Source organism: Hemibagrus wyckioides, linkage group LG13 (assembly GCF_019097595.1).
Source record: "Hemibagrus wyckioides isolate EC202008001 linkage group LG13, SWU_Hwy_1.0, whole genome shotgun sequence".
NCBI lineage: Eukaryota > Metazoa > Chordata > Actinopteri > Siluriformes > Bagridae > Hemibagrus > Hemibagrus wyckioides.
In genome coordinates this window covers 17,626,023-17,644,054 of record NC_080722.1, presented here as the reverse complement: position 1 = coordinate 17,644,054, position 18,032 = coordinate 17,626,023, and the positions used below count along the sequence as shown (strand labels likewise).

At 38.1% G+C, this 18,032-nt stretch overlaps 3 protein-coding genes and 5 non-coding genes across 11 annotated transcripts in view; 5 read left to right on the top strand and 3 right to left on the bottom strand.

Moving 5' to 3' along the window:
- The first annotated feature begins 73 nt into the window (after window positions 1-73).
- Window positions 74-146, top strand: trnar-ccu (transfer RNA arginine (anticodon CCU)). Its single transcript has one exon. It is a non-coding gene; the product is annotated as a tRNA-Arg (tRNA).
- Window positions 147-2,235: 2,089 nt separating this feature from the next.
- Window positions 2,236-2,307, top strand: trnaq-cug (transfer RNA glutamine (anticodon CUG)). Its single transcript has one exon. It is a non-coding gene; the product is annotated as a tRNA-Gln (tRNA).
- Window positions 2,308-2,535: 228 nt separating this feature from the next.
- Window positions 2,536-2,607, top strand: trnaq-cug (transfer RNA glutamine (anticodon CUG)). The gene has a single exon. It is a non-coding gene; the product is annotated as a tRNA-Gln (tRNA).
- A 47-nt stretch (window positions 2,608-2,654) lies between these two features.
- On the top strand, window positions 2,655-4,252 carry mrpl58 (mitochondrial ribosomal protein L58). The gene is made up of 6 exons (XM_058405943.1): window positions 2,655-2,853; window positions 2,967-2,994; window positions 3,075-3,134; window positions 3,257-3,339; window positions 3,558-3,727; window positions 4,143-4,252. The coding sequence occupies exons 1-6, from the start codon at window positions 2,692-2,694 to the stop codon at window positions 4,225-4,227; spliced, it is 588 nt and encodes a 195-aa protein (XP_058261926.1). The 5' UTR covers window positions 2,655-2,691; the 3' UTR covers window positions 4,228-4,252.
- A 3,399-nt stretch (window positions 4,253-7,651) lies between these two features.
- On the bottom strand, window positions 7,652-7,723 carry trnam-cau (transfer RNA methionine (anticodon CAU)). The gene has a single exon. It is a non-coding gene; the product is annotated as a tRNA-Met (tRNA).
- A 170-nt stretch (window positions 7,724-7,893) lies between these two features.
- trnar-ucg (transfer RNA arginine (anticodon UCG)) lies at window positions 7,894-7,966 on the bottom strand. The gene has a single exon. It is a non-coding gene; the product is annotated as a tRNA-Arg (tRNA).
- A 393-nt stretch (window positions 7,967-8,359) lies between these two features.
- si:ch1073-357b18.4 (uncharacterized protein LOC797129 homolog) lies at window positions 8,360-11,571 on the bottom strand. 2 transcript variants are annotated; one of them, XM_058405568.1, is made up of 4 exons: window positions 11,100-11,571; window positions 10,843-10,917; window positions 9,493-9,809; window positions 8,360-9,365 (listed from the first exon to the last, which is right to left on the bottom strand). In XM_058405568.1, the coding sequence occupies exons 1-4, from the start codon at window positions 11,251-11,253 to the stop codon at window positions 8,748-8,750; spliced, it is 1,164 nt and encodes a 387-aa protein (XP_058261551.1). In that variant the 5' UTR covers window positions 11,254-11,571; the 3' UTR covers window positions 8,360-8,747. The 2 variants fall into 2 exon arrangements, with proteins under 2 accessions (XP_058261551.1, XP_058261552.1); XM_058405569.1 differs by having other exon boundaries at window positions 8,361-9,365; window positions 10,861-10,917.
- Window positions 11,572-12,953: 1,382 nt separating this feature from the next.
- LOC131363544 (E3 ubiquitin-protein ligase rnf213-alpha-like) overlaps window positions 12,954-18,032 on the top strand; it is a 37,964-nt gene continuing 32,885 nt past the window's right edge. The window contains exons 1-8 of one of the 3 annotated variants that reach the window (XM_058406182.1): window positions 12,954-13,391; window positions 13,845-13,960; window positions 14,450-15,340; window positions 15,424-15,668; window positions 15,758-15,916; window positions 16,259-16,455; window positions 17,203-17,489; window positions 17,608-17,849. In XM_058406182.1, the coding sequence (XP_058262165.1) occupies window positions 13,295-13,391; window positions 13,845-13,960; window positions 14,450-15,340; window positions 15,424-15,668; window positions 15,758-15,916; window positions 16,259-16,455; window positions 17,203-17,489; window positions 17,608-17,849 (2,234 nt within the window). In that variant the 5' untranslated portion in view covers window positions 12,954-13,294. Of the gene's footprint in view, window positions 13,392-13,844; window positions 13,961-14,449; window positions 15,341-15,423; window positions 15,669-15,754; window positions 15,917-16,258; window positions 16,456-17,202; window positions 17,490-17,607; window positions 17,850-18,032 lie in introns of all 3 variants that reach the window. The other 2 variants (XM_058406181.1, XM_058406183.1) reach the window with 2 other exon arrangements.

Below are 18,032 nucleotides of genomic sequence, written 5' to 3'. Positions count from 1 at the left end.
GCAAAGTGTTATGTTTGTAATGTAATTTAAGTTTAGTTTATACCCAGTTTATGTAAACACAACTATTAATACCGCCCCAGTGGCCTAATGGATAAGGCACTGGCCTCCTAAGCCAGGGATTGTGGGTTCGAGTCCCATCTGGGGTGAGCTTTATTTATGAACAATTTCATCACATCGATGTCACTGAAATTTAAGGTGACAAACAATATTTCTGTTAACACAACACAAACTTTAGCCAAACAGCTACTTTAGTAAAAACTCTCCATTTCTCATATTACTAAAAATATACAGCATTTCATTTTTTTGTAATAAGTGTCCAGAATGAGTTAATCAATTGACTGATTTAGTTTTTAGCTGTGTACGATAGATCTTATGGCTGTTTGGAGCATCACTTGTGCCAATCGTCAAAAATTAATTCTTTGTGGTGCAATATCACCTTAAATAGTTCAGGGATAATAGAACTGTCAATTATTGTGCCCCTACAGAATAAACAAATGAAACTTGTGTCTAACACCAACCTGTTTTGCTTCTTCTTCTTCTTTTGGCTTTTCCCTTCAGGGGTCGCCACAGCGAATCATCTCTCTCCACCTATCTTCTGCATCCTCAACACTTGCACCCACAAGCTTCATATACTCATTTATTACATCCAAATACCTCCTCTTTGGCCTTCCTCTTTGCCTCCTGCCTGGCAGCTCCATGTCCAACATTCTCCTACCGATATACTCACTCTCCCTGCTCTGAACATGTCCAAACCATCTTAATCTGGCCTCACTAACTTTGTCCCCCAAACGTCCAACATGAGCTGTCTCTCTGATGTACTCGTTCCTAATCCTGTCCAACCTTGTCACTCCCAAAGAGAACCTCAACATCTTCAGCTCTGCTACCTCTAGCTCTGACTCTTGTCTCTTCCTCAGTGACACTGTCTCTAAACCATACAGCATGGCTGGTCTCACCACTGTCTTGTACACCTTCCCCTTAATTCTCGCCGATATTTTTCCATCACACAGAACTCCTGACACCTTTCTCCACCCATTCCAACCTGCCTGCACTCGCTTCTTTACCTCTTTCCTACACTTTCCATTACTCTGGACTGTTGACCCCAAGTACTTAAACTCCTGTACCTTCTTCACCTCTTCACCCTGTAATCTTACTGTTCCTCTTCTCTCCCTTTCATTCACACACATGTACTCAGTCTTACTACAACTGACTTTCATTCCTCTTCTCTCCAGTGCAAACCTCCACCTCTCCACCTCTCCAAACATCATTGTCCAAGGAGACTCCTGTCTGACCTCCTCTGACAACTGGTCCATCACCACAGCAAACAGGAAGAGGCCCAGAGCGGATCCTTGATGCAGTCCCACCTCCACTTTGAATTCTGCCTGACAAACAGCACACCTCACCACTGTCCTGCTCCTCTCATACATATCCTGCACCACTCTGACATACTTCTCAGCTACTTCTGACTTCCTCATACAATACCACAGCTCTTCTCTTGGTACCCTGTCATACACTTTCTCCAAGTCTACATACACACAGTGCAACTCTCTCTGACCATCCCTATACTTCTCCATCAAAATTCTCAGAGTAAAGATTGCATCTGTTGTGCTCTTTCTGGGCATGAAGCCATACTGCTGCTCACAAATTTTCACTGCCAAACTGTTTTGCTATTGTTGTTTAATTCAACAAAAAAACAACAAAACCTCTCATATAGCCTTTAAACAACAGAAAAATCTGTTTTTAGTACCAGTATTCTGGATTTTCTACATTAGGTGAGGATATTTTGTTATGAGACACAGATCATGACAACAGTTATGCATACAACAGAAAGTCTTAAAGGGAAACTGGGCTTGTCATTCTGTTTTTGCATGAAATTACAACACATTACATTTGGATACCAAATGGATACATACATGTGATGAAACTGAAGTGTACATGGGTTATCTCCTGGTTGTCCAGTTTCTTCCAATCTACCAAAAACCTGCCAGTTGGTGGATTGGTTAATGTAACTTGGCCGTAGTTGTTAATGAGTGTGTGAATGTATGGGTTAACCCTAACCCTACGATCCTGATGGAGTACCCTGAGATGTTTTATCTGTGCACATATCTAGCGTTTTCCGTGTGTTGTTTCGACCATAGGTTTGTGAATGTAGTGCTCTGCAAGGGACGTCCAATCCTATGTAGCCAAGCACAAGTTTAGTAATTTTATAATGTCGAAAATGAACACGTGTTATCATCTGGTTCCATGGTGTAATGGTTAGCACTCTGGACTCTGAATCCAGCGATCCGAGTTCAAATCTCGGTGGAACCTAGCTTTTTCTCCCTTTTATTTTAATAAATAAAGCAGATTCAATTTTTATTCAATAATTAATCTAATTATTAAAATAGCCATATGTTGCGTTGCCCTTATGTCATGCATATTAATCTGAGCCACTGGCAACGCTTGAGTTAAACCTCTTATTTCAACAGTCACATCCATTAACCGGAAGCTATAGCTCAGCTGTACCCAGCTGCCACTACAGCGTGGTTTTGAGTGTGTGGTTCCATGGTGTAATGGTTAGCACTCTGGACTCTGAATCCAGCGATCCGAGTTCAAATCTCGGTGGGACCTAAACTAACCTTATGACAGTTGAATTCAGTAATATTTACGCAAGTACACTACCCGGAAGTAGTACTTACCTTCCTTCAACTCAATATGGCAGCTCCCGTAACAGCATGTTTCTCGCGATCTGTACAGTTCGCAAACAGGGTTGAACTGTCACGACAAATATTATCTAGATTAAATTGTGATCTATTTATACTTCGCCATTTAGGCAGTGGCCAACAGCTGCTGGCCAAGCACTGGGATAATTCACAGGTAAGGGTATACAACATCAACAGAACAGACTGACTGACTTGGATAGCTTGACATGATAGTTATTGCTTTAATTCGGGAAAAAGTGACACTCATTAGCTTTATACATTCAACAGGGTGGTTCGCCTGCTGACATCCCAGTTGGTACGTACGTGCTATTAATGTGACTAATAAGAGCAACTATGTGTTTTAATCCCTGCTTAAATTACATTGTTTTATGACAGATAAACTTAAAATAACTTACAGTCGGAGCAGCGGACCAGGGGGTCAACACGTAAACAAAGGTTGTATCATGGGTATTTAGTCGGTCAATATGCACAGAATTATAATTTCCATTCATTAACGATTTTGTGCACGCCAAAATGCGACAATTTTATTTGTCTACTGTTTTGTCTTCACAATCCAGTCAATACCAAAGCAGAGGTTCGGTTTCATGTTCAGACAGCAGAGTGGATTCCAGAGGAAGTGAGAAAGGAGATCCTCGTAAAGGTACAGAAAGAGACAGTGGCATTGTGTTGTTTACACAGAAGTAGTCAAATAGTGAAATGTCTGATTCCTAAAATAGTACACTGTGATCCAATAGTATTTTTGACAAAAACATTTTTTATGGTGCTTATTACACATTGCTCAGGTCTGTACATCACAATATAAGCATTTAAGCAAGTTAATCCCTTTAACATTTGCTCTGTCGTTTTCTGTATTTACAGAATAAAACTCGGATCAATAAAGCTGGTGAGTTAATAGTAACTTCAGAGGTTAGCAGAAGCCAACAGAGGAACCTGGATGACTGTGTACAGAAAATCTCTGAGATCATTAGTGAATCCAGTCAGCAACCACCAGAGCCATCAGCGGAAGATATTGCCCTGAGGGCTAAAAGGTGAATCTGACAAAGGCTTATAAAATTGTTAGTGAAATCAAACCAATTAAATAACCATTCATTAACATACGGGAATCATTTTCATGAATGTACTGTGCCCTGGGTGAATATTTAGCCCCCTTTTGGTTGCTTCTCTGATTAAAGCCTTCTTTAATGGTCACTAGCCTTTGTTCGACAACCTCCTTTAAACAGAGTTGCTGTTGTACCATATTTTTTACATTTTAAAATAACAGATTTAATTTTGTTCCCCTGGATCTTATTTTTATATCCAAACCCTGATTTATGTAAATGTGTAGAGGAATTATATTATCCCGGGTTCAGTCCATTTCATTCCTAGGTTGCAACCCAGTAATACTTATTCAAGCCACTGTATAATTGCCTTTGCAGATATTTATTGTCTTTATTTTTTCCACAGGTTAGAGAAAAGAAATTTAGAAAGGTTGAAACAGAAAAAGATCCAATCTTCAACAAAGCAAGCACGACAGATTAACTTTGACTAAAATGATTATATAATTATTTATATTTATATATATATATATATATATATATTTATATATATATATATATATATATATATATATATATATATATATATAATTATTTAAAATTAATTTTTGTTAAATTTGAAGTTGTAAATATTATACTTTTTTTTAGAATATGTCTTATATTTGAACTGATAGAAGAAACATCCTCTGTTACCACACATATTTAAACCCAAAAGTGATAACATCTATGTAACAGTATTTCCATGTGTTATGTAACTGTTTTGGTTCTAGTAAATAAATATTTGTGAAAACTACATTTTGCAACCTTAATACAAGATCAAATAACGATTAATATGTTATAATTAGCGTATCACATGTTTTTATATCCTAAGCCATGACATTAATCAGTTGGGTACACATGCTTATGAGATTTTTCTTATCTGGAGTAAATTTTTACGTTACAAAAAACGATTAGTGGAGGATGGTTTCGATCCATCGACCTCTGGGTTATGGGCCCAGCATGCAAGAAAAGAGAAGAAAAGAAAGATAAAAGCGATAAAGGAAAGATAGAGTGCCATGTGTGATTTATATGCGCTTGTTTTGAAATTTTTCTAAAAAAAACACTGCTTATTTACTCAAAATTCACAAAAAATTCAAGTCCCTCTGCCATCAAGACTGACATGGTTGGAATCCCAGCACAGACAAGAACTAAACATTGCAATCAGTTTTAAAATGGCAACTGTTAGTCTACAGAAACATTCCTGCTGTCAAAATGAGTCAAGTTTTAACTCCAGTGTAGTTAGTTGATTTCGATTATTTAATTATATGCAAAATATGGCTTCTCTATATGTATATACTGTTAGAAATATTGTCTTTTTTTTTTTTTTTTTTTTTTTTTTTTTTTTTTTTTTTTTTACAGAGATAAGAATAATACAGCACAAGACACACACCATAACAATATACAGAAGTGACAATTTATTATAAAATAGCAACAAAGTATAAATCTAGAAACAAAAACCTACAAATATTTATATTATTAAATATATGTTAAAGCACACTAAATATGCAATAACATCCCAAAACATATTAATAATGATTAAGCAAAGAATACGTTCAAATCAAGTCAAGTCAAGAAGCTTTTACTGCCATTTCGACGATTTATAGCTGTCATTTATAGTCTTTATAGTTGTCATCGTCTCTGTCACTGGACAGTAAATTCTGCCCTTGTACTAGCGATGTCCTGTAACAACCACACTTTCTGCAAGTGTTGGCCCTCCACTCACCTGAGTGGTATGCACATGGCTGACATGGCACAAGTGGTTGAAATGCTGTTGGAGTAACACTGCTTGGCTGATGGACCGTTACAGACGGTGGAGTGCTGCTGGGCTGGGGAGTGCTGGTGGCTGCGGGTCCAGGGTCCACAAACACAGCGAATGTGGGTTTGGTGTGGGGACCATGCTTGATAGAAGTCCTGGCCCGATGGGAACAGCACCAGCTTGCCCCAGTATGCCTAAAACAACATGATGAATAAAATATCCATTAGCAGACTACATTCATGGCAGTAAAATTTAAGCAATGGGTAAAGTGTTTAGGTGAGATATTTGAGATCCTCAATAACTTGGGTGGGAGAATCTGGGGAAAAAAGTGACGTCACATGCCCGCACTGGACATTTACTTATCTGTAACTTTTTTTTTTTTTTTTTAAAAAAGACTATATACTACATGGTGTGGCTTTACGTCTTTTCTATGCATACCCTCTGGTAAGGAGCAGGTGTGTTGCCCTCCACAGCTGGAAAACTGCCATGGCCTTATGAGATTTTTGTGGCTTAGACATACTGAAGACTTCACTGAAGACTCAGTAGTAGAAAACCTGTTGAAAATAAACAAATTCTACAGTTTTTATTTTTAAAATTGGCGTAGGTTTCATTCACAATTTCCATCTTTGCCCCTGGCCTGCCCACTGTTGGTCTAAACAGTGTCTATGAAGACAATAGACAGTGTGAAAGTTAAATTCTGCATGTTGAATTGAATAATAATAATTAAACCATAATATTCAATAATTACATAAATAAAAAACGAACAGTAACATGCAATTTTATGGAATTTCCATCCAATAATAGTACACTATGATGTACTTATAATGCAAATCAACACATGATAAACATCGAGGCATGGATTTAAACAAGAAACAGCTCTTAAGGCCTGGTCACACTACAAGACTTTAACCGTGGGCAGATCGCTTTGCTGTTCAGACTACGTGACTTCACTGTATGTCTTTTTGTCCTTGTGGTGTTCACACTACGCGACGCTTCGTAAATGATCCACAAGAGGGCGTCGCACACCACACGATCTGACAACAACGCTCAACTCTGTTGACTTGCTCTCTCATTGGCTGGAGGTCGTAGCTATAATTGACACCACGTGATGTCGAGTCTGATAGTTATATCAGAATAAATAAGCTTTGCAATAACATCAAACAGAAATAAAGCAGAAACATTTGCTTGACCACACGTTAGCGGAGAAAGATGGAAACGTTAAAGATTCGATTGGCTCGCTATGGGCGCGGCCTTCTTTCTTTGTCCACCTTTGCGGCGCAGGGATTGGCCCGTCTATCTTTGCAGCGCAGGGATTGGGGGCGAAAGATGGAAAGGGCCGATGTGATTTGCTGAGAAAGCGAGAGAAAAATGCAATCTCTGAGCTCTAATTAGCCGACTGAACCAGCCGTTCGTGCCGCAGAATCCAGATATTCGAGTTCGAATCTCGGTGGGACATGAATGATTAATAATTTATTTTATTTTATTAAAAAATAAAATAACATAAAATAAATATTTACACAAGTACACTAACCAAAAGTAGTACGTACCTTTCTTCAACACAAAATTGCAGCTCCTATAACAGCATTTTTATGTTTCTTGCGATCTGTACAGTTCGCAAACAGGGCTGAACTGTCACGACAAATATTATCTAGATTAAATTGCGATCTATTTTTACTTCACCATTTAGACAGTGGCCAACAGCTGCTGGCCGAGATAATTGACAGGTAAGGATAGACAACATCGACAGAACAGATTGACTTTGACTTGGATAGCTTGAAATGACAGTTATTGCTTTAATTTGGTAAAGAAAAAAAAAAAAAGTGAAACTCATATGCATTATACCTTCAGTTGGGTTAAACTGATAATTTAATTATTTATAATTAATATATTTTTTGTAACATTTTTGTTAAAGTTATATATACCTTATATACCTTTTTTAGGATATGTCTGATATTTGCACTGAGAGAAGAATCATGTAACAGTATTACTGTGTTATGTAAGCGTTTTATTTCAAGTAAATACCAAATACAAAATTAACTAATTATTTATATATAGCATATTTTACGTACTATTGTTCTGTACGTAAACGTGTTTACGTTTTCTTATTTGGAGTGAAAAGCAATTAGCAGAGGATGGTTTCGATCCATCGACCTCTGGGTTATGGGCCCAGCACGCTTCCGCTGCGCCACTCTGCTGTGCGTTGGTATTGCACCTACAAATTCTTCAACAATGCTATTGCCGCCGACCATTCATTTGGGTACGCAATCTTTTTTATCGATAGACGTTACATTCTTTGTAAAATACGTAATGCCACGCTTTCGCCAGTTTTAGTTTGGGAATTTGAAGAAAATCCAAATAAAAAAACCGACCACGAAGGGACTCGAACCCTCAATCTTCTGATCCGAAGTCAGACGCCTTATCCATTAGGCCACGCGGTCACTATATGCAATTGTTTTCTACTGTGAGTATATAATCTTACAGTTACTTGAACATTTTTCAGGCCAGTTCCCATCGGACGTGTATCAGAACCGTTTTTAGAGTGAAACACGAAGCGCATGTGACAGCGTCGCATCAGCTTTCACAAACGTTTTTCTTTTCACGTTTTCACCGTCTAATAGTTACCTAGGTTTCAAGTAATGTGATTGGAAAAAATTAGACAATTTCATGCATTTATTGCTTATTGTAAAATTTCTTAGTCCTTACGATTTCCTTTTTGTCATAAAGGTGCATCATTTATTTAGCTGAAAAGCCTTTTTCACTTAAAATGTTTTTTTTGTATGAATGGATATTATGGATAAATACTATAAACACGTGAAATAACAGACATGAGTATTTAAGAAAAAATCAATTACTTCTGTTTTTATTTGCTCTACTCACATTTAAGAGTTACAGCTCAACCTGACTCATTAGCTCAAAGTCAACAAGGTAAGCTTAGCCAAAAACATTATATGCATAATGTGTATTTCTGAAACTATTCTAATCACATATATCTTGAATAAAATATCAGAACAATTTAAGGTGGTGACCGGTTGCAGTTCTGGACTGAAAATGTAGTATGCTTAACAAAATAAGGAAAAGAAAAACGTTTTACCGTTACAGCTTTTCAGTAATATTTTATATTTACTTGTAATTAATAACCAATATTAAATGCAAAAAACAACATTGCACATATACATAGGTCCATTTGCATCTAATAAAATCATATTTTTGATTTGTTCCTTAATGCTTATCAGACAGTCTCTGGAGCAGGGCAATGATGGTGTCTTGCTTGGATGAGATTAACTCCAGGGCTGTTGCCATCCTTCCCATCGATTCAGCCATGCTACCCAATGTTCTTTCTTGTCTCCGCTTGCGGGCATCCTTTTTGCGTTGGCGCTGTTCATCCAGGCGTGCACGTTCTTCATGACTGCTGATGAAATTGCGAAGAAGGGCAGTACGCTCACCTGCGTGCCCCTGCTGCTGGGCAAGGCGGGAGGCCACTGAGCCGAGCTGAAGATGTCGAAACCTTCGTTTCAGTGGCTGCCTTGTGATTTTCAAAGCAGGTTTGGGGGAAACAGTGGGCATGGAAGTGTCTGTACTGCATGAAGTGCTTGGATTTGGTTTTGGGGATGTGTTACAAAGCAATGGGGATGTCACCAGAGTAGGAATTGGGGAAGGGGTTGTGAAGAGTCCACTAGGGAGCAAACATGGGGTGGCCACTGCAGCGACTGACACACTGTGCGGCTGATGCTCTTCAGACCTCATAGCTGTTTTAGCGGTGGTTGCATAACCAACAAGAGTGGCTGATGAAGGGTCACTCTGATTGATCTTTGTTTTTCCTAAAACTTTGTCCATCATCTGTTATGTGAAGCAACACAAAAAATTAGAAGATGAAAACCATGCAAAAACAATTTAAATGTATTGTTTAAGTACTCTATAATTATTAATAATATTTCAATTCAGTGTCCCATCTAATTCAACATACCTCAAAGTATTCCCATGAGGTCTTGGCCTGGCCTCTGCCCAACCTGCTGCGCTCTTTTACTCTCTTGTAGGTGACAATGAGGTTGTTCCATTTTCTTCTGATCTTTTCTACTGGCAGTGAGTGGCCAAGGTTTTCCAGCTCACTCTGGACATTCTGGAAGAGTCGAGAGCGTTCATGCGATCCATACATGTCCCAGCAACGATGCATTGCTTCAATGAGGTGCACAATAGCACGGTGGGTAAACTCGGATGAAGTAGACACAGCTTCAGGGTAGCCTCGTGCTGCAGTACCTTTTCTTGGTTCATCCCTGCTAACAACTAGGAAAAGTATTATGAATGCAATGGTATCATGTTTTCCCAACCAAATATGAGTGCATGTCTCATGGTACCTGTCAATACTGACAGTTACCAAGTATTTTTAAAAGAGAGAGTGCAAGGTTAACCTAAATGAGTATGCAAAGAGGTAACAGCAAGTGTGGTCATTAAAAATTAATGCAAGGTGATCACAAGGCATCTCAGTGGTCACATAATCTAAGCGCTCTCAGTAGTCACAGTTTCACTAAATGCAAACGTTACTCCTCAACGCTCGCCTCAACTTTTGAAATGTACCATTTTAACACCAAATGGTGTTTTATCAGGTTACTATCAGGTAAGCATTGTAGGAAAATGCTCCACAGAGAACACAGTGTGCTTTTTTTTATCATAGTTAATTGTGAAATACACACTGGGAACACCCCACAAGAGCTGCAGTTTTGGAGATGCTCTGATCCCGTCATCTAGCCATCACAATTTGTCCAATTGAAACTCGCTCAAATCCTTATGCTTGCCCATTTTTCCTGCTTCTAACGCATCAACTTTGAGGACAAAATGTTCACTTGCTGCCTAATATAACCCACCCACCAACAGGTATGCCATGATGAGGAAATATTTTAATCAGTGTTATTCACTTCACCTCTCAGTGCTCATAATGAAATGCCTGATCGGTGTATACTACCTGAACAGTTTTCATTTTTTATGAATGAAGAATAGTCTTCATATATATATTTTAATCTCTTGTTCAGAAGCATTGTAAGAAAACGCTCCTCAGGGAGCACAGTGTGCTTTTCTTTATCAATTGTGAAATACATCCAGATCATCCTGCAACATGCACTAGCTTATGGTGGAATCAGGGCATTTTTACAAGTATAAGAAAAATGGATGTGGTATTGAACTGAAACCAGATATCGATATAGATGCATCTCGAGTCACAATAATAAAGTAATACACGTTGTTATATTTTAGTTACATGTTCATGGCTTTCTGTAATGCATGCAGTTGATATGTTGATATTGTATATATGTATTATACATACTTATATGAGAGGACTCACCATGGGGTACCTTCTGGTCTCTAAATACAGATACAGCACTGTTTATACTGATAGGGTCTGCAATTCACGAACACATAAAAGACAATCAGAGACAGAGATTTATTTTTTTGCTTCACAGTATTAAAAGGGTCAGTATGGCGGCTAATAATGACAAGTATTTAAACCAATGTTTTCTGTAGAATCTGAAATGCAACACTGTTTTCGTGACTACTGGACAAAGTGTAACCAGTACCACTCACAAAGTAACACAGGGGTCGGCTCCTTAAGCTGCTCGACATGATGAGCCGCAATTACGGAAGAATTGCTCGCAGTCGACTCAGTTGCAGCTGGACTTTCATCGCAGGATGGAGGCATAATACTTTCAGATGACTCGATTTTCAGCGACACGTCCATCACTGCACTGGGACTCAAATAGTGCGTGTTAATAATGTTAGGGTTCCGTGTTATGGTGGGTGTTACAAACTACGCACAAACAGACACCTACACTCTCCTCGGGCTTCCTGCGTCTACTTCCCTTAAAAGTGCCTCAGAAATCTCAGTTTAGCAAGAGCTAAAAAAGAGCTTAGTAAAAATATACGCGGTATTATTAGTATTATTTCCTTGTTTTATTCTACATCGTGCAGTTAAGAGTGAAGCACCCAATAATAAAAAAAAAATAATGGCTGCACCCTTCACTATGCAACTGCGCAAATTTCCTGCGTACATCTACATTGCTATTGGTCGCCCCGCGCTTACGTCACAGCAGCGCCTGCGCTTTTGCAGACGCATTGCGCAGACGTCAAGGTATTTTTTTGTTTTTTTAAATTTTTTTCTACCCCCCCCCCATATTTATTGAGTTTCAATAAAGTATAACAAACACACTGTCAGAGTAAATGAAGACCTATAATAATAATAATAATAATAATAATAATAATAATAATAATAATAATAATAATAAAAGAGCAATGGGGTGAATTAACAGTTATAGAAATAAGTTTAAAAAATCATATATGCTGCATACACCAATCAGGCATAACATTATGACCACCTGCCTAATATTGTGTTGGTCCCCCTTTTGCTGCCAAAACAGTCCTGAGGCATGGACTCCACTAGATCCCTGAAGGTGTGCTGTGGTTTCTGGTACCAAGATGTTAGCAGCAGATCCTTTAAGTCGCAACTTACAGGACTTAAAGGATACTTACAGGACTTAAAAGACTTACAGGACTTTAAGGATACTTTTGATAAATACTGACCACTGCAGACCAGGAACACCAGTCTCACAAGAGCTGCAGTTTTTGGAGATGCTCTGATCCAGTCGTCTAACCATCACAGTTACACAGGCCCTTGTCAAACTCGCTCAAATCCTTATGCTTGCCCATTTTTCCTGCTTCTAACACATGAACTTTAAAGACAAAATGTTCACTTGCTGCCTAATATATCCCACCTACTAAAAGGTGTTCCATGATTAGGAGATAATCAGTGTTATTCACTTCACCTGTCACTGATCATCAATGCCTGATCTGTGTATACTATCCTAACAGTTTTTGTGTTTTCTGAATGAAGAATAGTCTTCATATATATATTTTATTCTCTTGTTCAGGAATCAAAATCTTTCCACTACATTTTGGAACATGGCTGCTGGGATTTGTGTCCATTCAGCCACAAGGGCATTTGTGAGGTCAGTCACTGATGCCAGGTAAGGAGGCGTGTTGCAGTTCATCCTAAAAGTTGAGGTGCAGGTCACTCTAGGTCTTTTCTTTTACTTGTTAAACCCTGACTTTATGGAACCTCGTTTGTGCACAGGGGCATTTTGATGATGTAACAGGTTCTGGCTCTTTAATTCCACTGAAGAGAAGTCTTCATTTTGTACAATTGTTTACTTCCATTTTTTGGCAACAGAAAGATTTTCATAAATTATCAAAGAATAGTCAGCATGGATCTGGTTAATTGTGTCTTTTTAAAGTGTACATAGGTTTTACTTTCCCTTTGCCTGTTAGTGTGATGTGGTGTATGTCAAAGCCCTACTTTGAATGCGAAAAGTCTACACCCAAGAGGCAGGAAACAAAAGCAAGCGGTCATATCTGTGGAAAACGAAACTTAGACTACGATTTAAACTAGCCTACTACCCTACTAAACAGTATGGCTGATTATGTAGTCCATTTAATCGCTGAGCTAGTTTGGCATACTATGTAGAATTGTAGTGGTTTTGTCGTCAGAATTCCGCCCAGTCTTGCTATCAGAGCTTCTCTGCCTGTGGATCACAAGACACTAACGCTGTAGTGCGAAACATCAAATTCTTTTTATTTTCGACTGTGACAGGACAACAAAACCTTGTGCGCAAGTATGGCAGTTCATTCAGTGCAGTTAGGTTTTCTTTTCGTCTACCCCAGTTGATTTCAATCGTAGTCGCTTTTTTTCGAGTCGAGTTTTTTTTTATTTTTTATTTGGTTTGGAGATGCAGTGTCCAGATTGTGGGTACGCTTTAAAGGCGTCTTTCCGCTTCTGCCCCGAGTGCGGACACAGACTGAACACACAGCCATCCAACACTGCAGGTATGCTTCTGTGATATTACACAGCAGAAACTAATTCACTTCATCTTCATAAATTCAACAGAATATATAGGCCTTGCTCATAATAAATCGTAAACTATAACAAATGTAACATGAGAAAGTGGACTTTGGGAGACGCACGAACATCTCTTAATTGTGTTCACTATGTTTATCTTAAATTTCTATATTTGAGACTAGAGCCTCAATTTGTGAGAGTTTAAAGCTTTATACTGCATCCTAAAAGAAAAGAACATCTGTACGGACTCTCTTCCTGTAACACACCTGGTCTAATGTGTAATGGGATACGCTGAACTTTGTTGCATGGATTCTGAATATGTGTTTATATGCTTGTGAATAAAAAAAAAAACACAGAGAAGACTGGATTAAAATCAGAGCATTAATAAGTAATATTCTGTAGTGTAAGCCTATACATAACTGAACGATGTCCCTTTGCAGTTGGAAAACCCCAGGAACAGCTTGTTAAACAAGAACAAGAGGGAAAACGAAACCAACCACATACAGGCACTGATGCCAATTCATCCTCAGAGCCCAGTACTGGAGTCAGAGAAAAGGTAAACATACCTTTGGTATGTTTGGTCCTAACTTAACAGAATCTGAAAGTTAATTGAAGGCTCTGGGTCGTTGACTAGAAGATTGGGGTTCAAGCCCCAGCACTGCAAAGCTGCCACCGTTGGGCCCTTGAGCAAGGCTCTTAACCCCACATGCTCCAGGGGTGCTGCATCAAAGCTGATCCCAGCCCCCGAGGATGGGATATGTGAAGAAAGATTTTCACTGTGCATGTGCATGTGAGAAAAAAAGACAACTTAAAGTATATTAGGGTATAGATAAACCATTGTGTTTCTTTGTTAATAGTTGTTATTACCATTCAAAATATTTTTTGAAAAGCTGAAAGCAAGTGTGGCTACAGAGTTGGTCACACAAAAGTAATAAGATCTGAAAATGTAATTAGCTTGTAATTAGAGTAATCAATAACATGGTTTTAAATGGCTTCTGTCCTAGAATTTAACTATTGGGAACATGTTTCTCTCTATTTCCTGCAGGGAATTTCAAATACAGGTCTCACCTCATCACTGGCTGCCACAAATGAAGGTGAAGATGGTTATGCCACTGAGAGAGCACCCAATGAAATCTCTACTATCAAAGAACATGTTCCACAAGATGGCGCCAGTTTGTCTTGTGAAAACGCAATTAAAGAAACAGTTAGGCTGTCGATTGATACAGCTTCCCAAAACACACAGACATCACTCCCTGTCCAGGATAGAATGTCTCATCAAACTTCCTCTTCAGATTTTCCAAGTCCCCAGGATTTGCCAGGGAGTACAAGAAATGGAGAGAGTGATTGCTCTACCCAGCCATTTCCAGCACCACCTGGTATAAGGCCCTCTTCATCTGAAGCATCCAGCCAGATTAATGTAGGGCCAGACTCTAAGTGCAAACTCATTGACGTTCATGTTGAGAAGAACATGAACAATATCTCTTCTAAGTCGAATCCTGTGAACAATCTAAAGACAGAGTGTACTACAGATGATATTTCACCTCCCAGGTCAGATAATAAGTTGCAGCCTGTACACTGTGCTCTGTCAGAATCTGCAACACAACCAGAGACAGAGGACCAAACCAAGTCACCACCTAGTGTGAATGAAGAAACAAAAGTGATGTTGATCAGTCAGACACAGCCTTCCACAGGTGGATTATTGCCTCCTTCATGTGATTGTAACACTGAAAAACCCGACACTGGTTCTCCTGGGGATCTTGCGAAAGCAAAGTCTCAAAACCTGAACCAGCAATCTTCAGTTCCTCCACAGCCTTCAAACAGCTATACTACTGAAAGCAAAAAAGAGGAAACACACACATTGCAATGTACCACTGGACAGGGTGAAAAACAACAAAATCCCTCAAACAGAAAATTGTTTGGGCCATTTAATAATGAGGTAAGTGTTATACATTAAAAAAAAACCCTAATCATCACTATTATCACTTCCTTAGGTCTATTTTTTGTTTAATGAACATTTAGGAAGGGACTGCTGCTAAACCCAAAGCAGACAATACTGGCAACAAACAGCAAACTAAACATGAGGATGTTAAATCACAAATAAAAGAAACATATGACCTTCAAAAGACAAGGGATACAGAGACCCCTAAACCAGGCTTTAACACAGGGAAACCGTTGCCTCAGGAGAAAAGTGTTCCTTCAGGCCAAAATAATGAAGTGGGTTTTCAAGAAGTGTCATCAAAGAAGAAAAAGGACAACCAGAAGCAGTATGTTTAATTTAATTTCTCAACTTCCTTAATAGCCACTAAAGAACAGGTTTATTTATTAATTGGTTACTTCTTTAATTTCTTAGTAGCACTTCACACCAACAAATGGATCCCAAAGACATCATCATTTTCTTTCATGCCATCTTATCCAAAGACTTTAACATAGACCCATCAGTAGACTTTGTTTCTGTAAGATTAGGTGGTTTAGCTGGGGACTGGACTCAGGATATTTCTATGGAGGTCACAAGGTAAGCCATTTATTTATTGTTTGTTTGTTTATCTAACTATCAATTTATTTATTTGTTTGATTGATAATTTAAATGTGATTACCATTATTTAATTATTTTGTTATTTAGTTAATGTAAATAATACGTCCTACAATTGACGAATGTTAATTAAGCCCATTCAGAATTCATTTACATTACTCTACTGTCTGGAGTGGACTAGCATGCCAGTATGAATTAGCATTACCATGAATGTATAGCAAAAAATAACAAAATTAAAATAATGTGAACACCCAGGTAAATCTCTGATTTGTCTCACTAAATTCCATCACTTTTATGGGTGTCTTTTTCCCCCATTTTCTACAGAAACCTAGGAAATAATGGTTTTCTTGTGCATGGAAAACTGGAAATCAACAGAAAGTGGGTTGGGAATTTTATTCCCTATAAATATGTTGTTCACAAGAAAGGAAAAAAACCTGAATATGAATATATCTACAAAGACAATTCAAGGGGCTTTGTTAATCGCTGTCTGTTAATCATGGAAAAACTTCTTACACAACAAGGTAATTATTTAAGCTTAAATTTATGTTGATAAGAAGCGCCTGTGCAAATGGCAGGACTCTTAACGCTGATGTTATGTAGGCAAAACATTTGTGGTTTTATTAAGATGGAATTTTTACAAACCTAATTTCTGCTGCCATATTATTTCCTGAGATAAGGGGCTTTTCCCTAGTCACGCTTACATGAAAGCCATACTTGTTCAGTCTTTTTCTGATTGTGCTGTCATGTACACTACTGCTCAAAAGTTTGGGATCACTTGCATATTTCAGCTACGGAGGAAGACTCCATCAGCCAATCCATCTTGTGGGAGATGCTCCAGGAAGCATGGGGTGAAATCTCACCAGATTATCTTGAAAAAATGACAGCTAGAATGCCCAGGCTGTAATTACTGCAAAAAGTGTTGTTGTTTTTTTTTTTTGCTGAAGGCAAAGTTTGAATAAAACATTAATCATTTCCATCAAAATCATTATTTCTAACTCTGACATGTCAGCATGTCCTGTTCTTTTGCTATATTTTCTATTCAGACTAATTTCGTGTATGTTTCCTTGGAAAACAATAAAATTTTTGAGTGATGCCAAACTTTTGAGCGGTTGTATATATAAACATTTATGTGCTTACAGAGGCCTGTAAGTCACAAGATATAGCTCTTGGGTTTTCCAAAAGCAAAAGAATTGACCTTGCCTTTCCAGTACTTTAGAGGGAACTATATAAAAGTGACATACCTATAATATATTATTTGTGTGTTGCAGGGGAATGGCACCAATATGATGACATAATATGTGCAAAGCCTTCACACATTGTGCTTGGAATATTAAAAAACTGGACTGGAACCACTAAGGCTGATTTATTGAGAGGAAAACATATAGCAGGATGGATCATGTTGGAAACAATCATTGATATTCTTGGTGAATGGAGTCAGCTAAATGTGAGAAACTTCTTTGTCCAGCTCGAGCAGTTCTTCAAAACTTATTCAAATCCATATGTATATGAAGAACAAGCAAAACTATGGGACTCTTTGCAGTATGGTGAAAGTCAGGTATGGCACACTATGAAAAAACATAAATATACCACATAAAATATTTTAAAAGCATTTTAACAAAAGCATTTTAACACTAAATTAATTGTTTCTAATCTCCATCAATTGTGCTTTTTAGGTGAGAGGGCTTCTCACAGAGTTTCTGACCTACAAGATTTCTTCTGTCCAAGCAAACAGCAGAAAAGATCAAGATCAGAAAAGAGCAGTTCTCATCTTTCTGATGGTTTATCTAAAATACAGTCTACACATTGATCAAAAAACAGTTTTTGATATTGGCTGGTTGCTTTGCCTTCCTGAACTGACAGAGAAAGAATTCCATTCCTACTGGAATATGATTTTACAGCCTCTTCAAGGGGAATGGTATGGCTTTAGTCTCAATAAATAGTTGCTCTAGTTAATGTGCTTAACATTAGGAATAATTAATGTTGTATATGTTGTATATAATGCACTGGCCATTTTAATAAGAATACCTGTTCCTTTGCCCAGTCTTGCAATTATTTTATCATCAAACATATGATAGCAATACATGAATCAAGAGTTTCA